Source organism: Vigna unguiculata, chromosome 8 (assembly GCF_037176805.1).
Source record: "Vigna unguiculata cultivar grain cowpea cultivar isolate G323 ecotype 2 chromosome 8, ASM3717680v1, whole genome shotgun sequence".
NCBI lineage: Eukaryota > Viridiplantae > Streptophyta > Magnoliopsida > Fabales > Fabaceae > Vigna > Vigna unguiculata.
In genome coordinates, this window is record NC_140799.1 from 9379154 (window position 1) to 9389058 (window position 9905).

A 9905-nucleotide genomic window follows, 5' to 3' on the forward strand; every position below is an offset into this window, starting at 1 on the left:
CTAAATGTTTGCACTATCCCTTGTTGCATATCTTACATATTTGCACTGCCTACCTATACTGCTACTTTCTGTTGTATTATACTGCCTATACTGCATATGTTGCTTTGGCCACACCCCTATTCTTTTTGCTAATGTCCAAAGGGGGAGAATGTGTAGTTGTGTTGTTTTGTGAATGTGCAGTTGTGCTGTTTGCGCTGCTTTCATGTGTTGTGCAGTAGTGTTGTTTCCTTTATGTGTTGCAGGCCATCAATTGTTAATAGTATCATAGGACGAATTTTGGACATCATAAAAAAGGGGGAGATTGTTGGTAGGGGGAGCTACTTCAACTATATATGAAGATGGTTTTGATGATGTCTACTTGGTTTATGGTTTTGATGATGTCTACTTGGTTAAAATAGCCTTGTTTTAGTTAGGTTGTGCATTAGGCTATTAGTATGAAATTATCATATGTAAATTAGGCTTGCATTCAGTTGTAATTAACCATCACACTTTTGCTTGTGCAAACATGATTGATTAGCTGTTTAACTAATGGATTAACTGTGAGTACTGCACCAAGGCAGTGAAAACACACTCACGATAATCGATTAGGTAAACTCCTAATCCATTAATGTCAGCAGAGAACTTAGTATAAAAACTGTTTTCTGAAATCTGTTTCAAGAGCAGAGAAAATTTATAGATCATTGAGATTCATTCTGAGAGACAGCCCTCTGAGAGACACAGAGTTATTGAGCATTCTGGAAGATCATTCAAGTGAAGATTCAAGGAGATTGATGGTTGATTCTACCATGATGGGTCTAGCTTGAATCTAGGAGCATATTGACAAATCTGCACAACATAGGTGTATTCGTTTCTTGTTTACTTTGATTGTATCCCTGATTACAGTTTCTTCATTGTGTGAAGTGTAGGCCTAGGTGCAATTGCGTGGATGCATTGCTCCTAGGAGGAGTTCTTGATTGTAGTGGAATCCTCCTAAGTGGGTTACTTAGGAGAAGATTGGATGTAGATTCATCTTGAATTGAACTAGTATAAATTGTTGTGAAAGGAAAAATTAATAATAATAGAGTAAAGAAGATAATTTTTTTATATTACCTAGTAAATAAAATGTTTATGGTATTAAACACTTGAATTGAGAGTATTAAACATTTCATGTGAAAGGAAAATATACAATAAATAAAAATATTAAAAAACAATAGAAATATTCAAATGTGAGACATAACAAATATTAATTAACATACATCAATTGAACATAATTAGATAAATGTTATGATAAGATGAAAAATATATTTGAGATGCGAATGAATTTCATGAAAAACAAATAATTAAAAGAATTAAAAAATAAAAAGTATGTAGTAATATATATATATATATATATATATATATATATATATATATATATATATATATATATATATATATATATATATATATATAAGAATACTAAATTGACTATGAATATTTTAATAATTTAAATGGGAATGGGGATATGGTGGGGACGGGTATTATGGCGAGTATGGAGATGGGACGGATATGTACACTCACATACCCAATTGAAAAAGTCAGAAATTTCTCATATCCATACCTAATCAATGTGAGAATTCTTCATCAAAACGGAAACAAATTCGGACTATATTCACGAGGACGAATTTATTTACAATTTCTAATCATCAATATATCAATAAACCATTTGCTTATGCATGTTCCTTTACTCAAATTCCAAATTTATCTATTTAGTTGTATTTGTTATTTAATTGAAGTATAGTTAAATGGTTATTGACAGAGGACAGAGGCGGACCTAGGTATGGACTGAGAGGGCAATGACCCCCATTTTTTTTAAATTTTTATATAATTTAGTATATAATTTTAAATATATTTTTTCAAAATTTAATATTTTTAATATATTTTTATATTTGATATTTTAATAATTTTTTATACATTTATATTTATGTATGAGTAAAAGTTTTTTTTTTTCATATTTATATTTTAATTTTACCGTTCAAATAATTTTAAAATAAAATAATTATTTTATTAATATTATTTTTAAGTGATTATTTGTTTAATTTAATTATTTTATATTTGATTATTTTTTAAACTTAACCATTATAAATGAAAATTAATTATAATAAAATAAAAAAATTATATATTTAATTTTATAACTATTATAATAACAATAATTATAATTTTTTTTATCATCATCATAAAAAAAAAGTAAATAGAATATTTTTATTAGTTTATATAAAATTTTGGAATTACTCTTGTGATTCCTATTTTCATTCAAAAATATCAAGTTGGTCCTTTAGTTTTATGGTCTTAATTTGGTTTCGATTTTTAAAAAAATGATGCAATTTTGTCTTTTTTTCATTAAATTTCTTGAATCTGACCAAGTTTTTTTCATCAAAATTGAAGTTGTAAATAAGGATGATTTGCTTTATTGTATAATTGACTTTATCCTAATCCTAGTGTCAATTTTGATGAAAAATTCTTGTTCCGCTTCAAGAAATCTAACGAAAAAAATTAAATTATATTAACTTTTAAAAAATTAGGACCAAATTGAGACTAAAAAATACTAGAGGACCGGAACATTTTTGGACAAAAAAATGGACAGAAAAAATAATTTAACTAAAATTTTGATACCCTAAAATATTGGCCGAAAATCCCCACATTGGTTATTGATATTATTACTATTTTTAATTATATACGAAATTATCATAAGTTTGTTCTTCAATATTTTATATTTATAATTTTTTTAAAGTTATATATTTCATTTTTGTAATGTATACACAATATTTATTACACCCAAAATTTATCTATTCACATTTCTATATCTCACAAAAACAATTAAACAATACTCATAATATTAACTTGATTATTTAATCAATTATTCCATTCATTTCCGATGTTTAAACATTTTTAAACTTAATAAATTTTAACAAATTATTTATATATTTTATACTTTTTTACAATTTTCTTATTAATCTGTAATTTATTTATAAATAAACACCAACTAATATTACATTTTTTGTCCAATAAAATACTACATAATTTCTTCTAAATATATTAAAAAATATATTAAATGTTGTGTAATTTTATTTTCTTCCACATTTTTATTCTTCTAATTAATTACTTCTTAAATTAATTACTTTTCTAAATTGTTATTTTTTACCTAATTTCTAATTCTTTTATTACTAAGTCTACTGTTATAAATTACTATTCTTTAATTTTCCCCTAAAATATTATTACTAAATATAATTACTTTTCTCAATTTTAATTTTAGAAAATATTTATATTTGTACACTTTTGTTCAAAGTTGCTATTTCTCAAATTTTTCAATTTTCAAACTACTAATTTATTATTAACATTTTTCCTAATTTTTCCTCCCTCCACTGTTTTTAAATGAAGGTTAGAATTTGATTTTTAGATAATCAAATTTTATAGTTAGATGCCTCACGACCCTACAATTATTTCACATTTAGAATTTAGTTTCAGAGAAATCAAATTCTGAACTAGCATAACAAAATGTGTTATCTGAATAAATAAATTGTATTTGGGTGAAATTTTTGTTGATCTGCATCTTTATTTTCTCATATATTGTGAGATAGTTTATTTATTTTTTATTAGGGTAAATACGATTTTAGTTACTTAATTTGACGTGAAATTTGAAATTATTTTATGTCTCAAACTTTGATATATTTTTATCACAAATTTTAAAAATGAACGGATATAGTTCTTCTATCCCAAATAATTATTTTTTTCTTACATGTCAAACGTATTTTAGGATAATGTTTGACTTGTTACACCGTGTTGACATGTTCCGACGTTCTAACTCAAATGTCAGTATGAAACATTGTTTAACAAGTAAAAAAATATTAACGTCATTAGGTGAAAAAATGACTATACCCATTCATTTTTAAAATTTAGAGACTAAAGTGTATCAAAGTTTGGAACAAGGATAAAGATTAAAAACATTCACTAGTGTAAGGAAACCTTTGATACCGGTTAAAAAGAGCCTTTTATACCCTTTCCACAACCAGTATAAAAAATGTCACTTTTTATACTGGTTAAGGCCAAAACTGATATAGAAACACATCGAAAAAAAAAAAGGAAACACAAGGGAAACATTAAATTGAAACACATGAAAAAAAAAACAAGGCACAAAAATTAAAAAATCAAACATAAGAGATGCATGAGAAAGACAAATCTGAAACTAGATCTCATAAATCAGAAAGTAGTGACAAAAATTCAAAGTACATAAAGAAAAAATCAAGAAATGAACGATAGAGTAGGTTGAATAGGTAACCCACGACAACATCATCCCTTGAGTGTTGCAACAGCGACAAACGATACAGAGCTTTCTACTAGGGTTTGGATTAGGGCTTCAGCGCTTTGCGTGTTCAGTGTCGCTCCCTAGAGTTTCTTGACTACCGCGGAGGTGAGGGCTGGCAAAGCTTCTCGAACTTGTCGATGAGGGCGAGAATGGAGGGTTTAGTGTGAAGTTTTGATTTATCTTCTTGCAAAAGGTCCATATGTGGCTCATCCCAAGGTCATCGGTAATGTCGTGTTCGAGTGAGTGTGTGCTTTGGGTTTGGTAGAGTTTATAAGGAGAAAGCATTTTAGGATGCTAAGGAAGAAGGAGAAGAGAGGAGAATGGGGTTAGGAATTTTAGAGTCATTTGTGTGTGTTTGCTACTTTCTATACTAGTATAACTCGTATAGAAAGTTTTTTTCTTCATTATAAATATACAACAATGTCCGCTTTCTATACCATTTATAACTACAACTAATATAGAAAATGTTATCTTATTTACAGTTCTATCATTGCATCATTTATTATTTAGGTTAATTATAACTGGTATAAAAATTTGTTATAAAAAGTGATTTTTTTCACTAGTAATATTTACTTTTTTTTTATTTTACTTATATAATTAGTATGTTATATAAGTTAGCACACGTGACATGACATGAAGAAACTTCATAGCGCTCATGCTAGAAATATTCTTAGTTGGTCTTCATAAACTTTCAACATTTTCCGGAATTTAAAAACATTGCATAGTATTTGTTCATTAAAAAACAACATACGACGACAAGGTCAAGAGAGTCATTTTAGTCGTCTAGGTATCTTTCGTGGAATTCCCAGCTGTTCAATGCAACTAGACGGTAAAAAACCCACGTTTGGTGAAATCTTCACAAACACACTTGTCCCTTTTTTTCTTCTATGACTTCACACTCAAATTCTTTAACTTTTCTCATGCATGCTGATTACTCCGTACAAAGCTTCACCCTCTTCATCATCTCCTTTTACAATTAGAAAACCCTTGTAGTAACCCTCAAGTCAGTGTTTCTTGTGAGCAAAAGCTTGCTCATATAAATCATCAAAACCTGAATCCAAGAAAAGTTTTTCTCTCCATGCAAGTAAGCAACAACCGAGTCATTCATTATACAACATGTTTCTCAATTATTGATTCCTTTGTTTCTGAGATTTATATATACAAAATCAGACTCTCTCTATATAGTCTAATATTTCTTTAACCTTTTTGTTCACAAAAATTCCAAGGTGGTAACTAAATCAATTTGTTCATCATGTCCCTTTTTGTGTGCTACAGAAAGACAAGGAAATTGTTGGCAAAGAGGGTAAAGACATTGAAATGGAAGAAGACAAGAAGAAGGAAGAAACCCTACCACCTGGTTTTCGGTTTCACCCCACCGATGAAGAACTCATTTGTTACTACCTCACAAACAAGATTTCAGATTCTGATTTCACTGCAAAAGCAGTAGCTGTTGTAGATCTCAACAAATGTGAGCCATGGGATCTTCCTGGTACAGTTATATGTCTTACAAAAAAACCATGTTTTTTCGTTGATTATAAGATTCATCCATAGTTTTTTCTCCATGTGTCTCACTTTGCACTTCCCTTTTTCTTTTGCAAACTCATCTATGTATCAAGAAATCATAGATCTGTGTGGAAACTATTTATATTTGCTTCATTTTGTTCATCAATTTTAGTACTTTCTACATATATTTGATCTAATTTGCGTCCATGTTGTTCTGAAAATAGTCAACGCCATCTAGGGTTTCTCTATGATATACAATATACTACATACCCTTTTCACAGGTAAGTTATCTACTTGAATCAATTCATCGTGTTATAATATAACTACTTAACCTAATTTGTTTTTCTGCAATACGTTTGTATTGTGATAAGGTTAAAGTGTAATAAATTTGATTTATCCTCCATTATCTACAGTAAATTATTCTGAAAAATTGATATGATTTTAGTTATTCCGAGGTGGATATTTATCAAAGTATCGCCACTTTATGAAAGTGAAGAAGAGAAAGTAGGAATTTTGTTGAAGAGTTGATGAGAGTTATCACTATAGTTTCATAAGTCTCTTACATGTATAGAGATTTGAGTACGGTATGTATCGTGAAAATGTTTGTAATTTTTTATAGAAAAATAGTAAGATTTATAATTTTCATAAGAAAATTATAAAAAAGAAATTCACACTTCTTTACAGAAAAATTACATATCGAGTAATATATCACAAATATAAATATTAAGGTTGTCAAATAATTAAATATATTCTTTTGTTAATCAAGATAATGTTATTGTGTGATTTTGAAGGATAGTTCGTATTTATTTTTATGGTGAATATGTTTATAGGAAAGGCAAAAATGGGAGCAAAAGAATGGTACTTCTTCAACCTAAGGGATCGTAAATATCCGACAGGTGTGAGAACGAACAGAGCAACGAACACAGGGTACTGGAAAACCACCGGGAAAGACAAAGAGATCTTGAACAGTGTTACATCGGAGTTGGTTGGTATGAAGAAGACTTTGGTTTTCTACAAAGGTAGGGCTCCCAGAGGAGAGAAAACCAACTGGGTCATGCATGAATATCGCAATCATTCAAAATCCACCTTCAAAATCACTAAGGTATTGCACCTATATACACTTATTTACAACAAAGATACCAATATTTTTGTTTTTTTACTATAATATCTGACATTAACTCTGACATACAGCAAGATGAATGGGTGGTTTGCCGGGTGTTCCGGAAGAGTGGTGGAGCAAAAAAGTTTCCCTCTAATCCCAACCACACCAGAACACTGAACCCTTATAGTCTTGAACTTAGCCCTAGCATGGTGCCACCACCACCAATGATGCACCTGGGTGATCCTTCTGCTCATTTCAATTTCCTTTCTGGATCAAGAAACTACATCATCAACCCTTCGGAAAGGCTCTTCAGAGATGCTGCATCCACAAGTCTCAATGTCATCAACCTCCCTATAATGCAACCCCATTTCAACCATCCACCACCACCGCCACCACCGGTTGCAGCAGCAGCAGCAGCAGGGTTCACCATTTCTGGCCTGAATTTGAACCTGGGAGGAGGAGCAGTTTCCACCACTGCCACCACACAAACACACCTACTTTCTGCTCACACGGTGACCCAAATGAATCATGATTTCAGTTCCAACATGGTCACTCCTGCTGCTCACGGTGTAGAGTATGGTGCAGACATCACCAATGCAAATTCTCATGCCAATAGGTTCATGTCCATCGATAACTGCATGGATCTAGACACTTACTGGCCTTCCTACTAAATTCCCACCCATTATATGTTTCATACATATATATATAAATCTAGTACTCAAACTTTAGTTCGATCAGCTTAATGTTTATGTTTTTTGAAGTGCGCTTTTATGTCTCTTTCAGGTAAAAATACTTTGTCACACAAGACTTTGTGTTATCTGTGCCAAGATAAATTACCTTTTTCATGTTGTTCGTGTTTTTCAATTGCTCTCTTATAGATTCATAACTACTATATATACACCTCATGGTAGTGTTTTTAGCCTCTTTTCCCTTATTTATGATAACTTGTTCCATTTTTATTGTTTTATCTTTTTCTTTGTCAGGGAAAAATAAATTCACTTATCTTTTTTTAGCTTAGATGTTCATTTATTTATACCATTTTGTAGTGGGTCTATTCATGTGATTAAGGAAGGTTCAAGTGAGGCTTAATTGTGATTTAAGCTGTGTGTTTTATGCTTAATCCTTGTTTGATTAAAGTTTAGCATTAATTCTGTGTTGGTTGCGTATTCACTCACAGTTATATGGCAAGAGCTCTTCTCTCACTATAATCTACTACTTTGCAATTTCTATCTCATTAATTATTCAGCCACTAAGAGAAACAACCGTTCTGAAAAGAAAAAAGAAGAATGAAAAGAAGTGATGACTATTAACTACTCTTACATCATGAAGGTTTTTTTTTTTTTTTTTTTTTGGAATAAGAATTCTCTGCTTGAATATGATTTTCTGTGATATTTTCTTCATTAGTTTTCGTTAGATCCCTCAGAATTTGTTCTGATTTCATCTTTTCTATTTATTTCCTTGACATACTGGAATGCAAAAGACGTAATAAACAATAGGAAACCAGAGCCGAGGAAATATTCACTCTAAGAAAGAGTGAAGCGGGAGTTTTCTTCCTAGGAGGTGACATGTATATATTATAAAAAAGATAACATGTTACAATAATTTAATTTTCTCAATAAAATAAAATAATATGATAAAAGTAGAGATGCATGCTTTTATTGTCGCTAGTATAATGTAAGTTTACTATCACACAATATTAGAAACTCAAACAAATTGATCAGTTGTAGGTTTTAAATAACTTTAGGAAATTTTAATTTAACACTACTCAAATATGTTTTGAGTTCAAAGAAAAAGTTATACAAAAAATAATACGAAAATTTTAATTTCGTTAACTTTGTTTGAATTTGATTAGTGATTAAGATGTAATTGAGTTTGTATAGTGTAGATAGGACTTTTAATAGTGTAGGTTGCAAAATGTGACAACAATTGTGGCATTCTAATAGCAACGACAAACATTTGAATGCAACGAATGAGAACAACAACGAAGTGCAGCTGTAGAGAGCAACAACAAAGACCAGTCACGATGAGTCACGATGGAAATAAGTAATAAGGAAGGAAGAAAATTGCAAAGTGAAAGAGATGAATGCACGTTATAAAAACTAGCGATAACACAGATAATATAGGCGCGTTTATATGTTCGATTTTTTAATTTTAATATTTAAGTTAACATCAGTAATAAATATATAATTAATTTTAAAATAATTATTAATGTAAAATTAAAAAATAAAATATGCGTACAATTTTTTTAAATAATGGTTTAAAATAAAAGAAGTTTTTTGAAAAACGTTAAAAGTAAATTATTTATACAATAATTAATTTTAAAAATAATTAAAATTAAAATTGGGATAATGAAATATAAATATAAAAGAGAATATATTTTTATATATTGTTATAGATATTGTGAAATGACAGAAATACATTTTAGACATATAAATAACAATTTTAAGAAAAAACGTCCTTATTTATGTAAATTAAACTTTTAACAAAGATGATAAGAGGAAATTATTTGTTTTACCAACGATTCTAAAGAAAACTGTCATTTCCCTTTTTGAAAAAGAAAAAAATTAGACTTTCAACAACCGTTATAGAAAGAAACTGTAGTTGTTTGTTAAAATGGGTAGTGGAAGACTTTAAAGATATATAACTTCATGTTAATGTTAACTCTCTTTTAATAAATACATCTAATAATTACTAAATACGTAATTAATTACTTCAATCATTAATGAAGTTGAAATAAAGCTAACAATTTTTCTATGGTAAAAGGATAAATATATCACTGTTTATTAAACTAAATTAACTATTTATTCTATAAATAATAAGAATGAAAATGTCATTTATCCCTCCTAATAAACCTTTACACAAGAAATTGTATATTTGGATGTTTCGCGTGGTTAATACGTGACTTTGAATATCTTTCTTTAACTATAGAAATTTTGTATGGTTTAAAATTTTATATATTGTTGTATAACTATAGGAAAA

General features: G+C 29.0%; 1 protein-coding gene across 1 annotated transcript; it reads left to right on the plus strand.

Moving 5' to 3' along the window:
* The first annotated feature begins 5196 nt into the window (after nucleotides 1–5196).
* Nucleotides 5197–7832, plus strand: LOC114194562 (NAC domain-containing protein 92-like). Its single transcript, XM_028084884.2, has 4 exons — nucleotides 5197–5405; nucleotides 5597–5810; nucleotides 6655–6926; nucleotides 7016–7832. The coding sequence occupies exons 1-4, from the start codon at nucleotides 5400–5402 to the stop codon at nucleotides 7595–7597; spliced, it is 1074 nt and encodes a 357-aa protein (XP_027940685.1). The 5' UTR covers nucleotides 5197–5399; the 3' UTR covers nucleotides 7598–7832.
* The last annotated feature ends 2073 nt before the right edge of the window (nucleotides 7833–9905 follow it).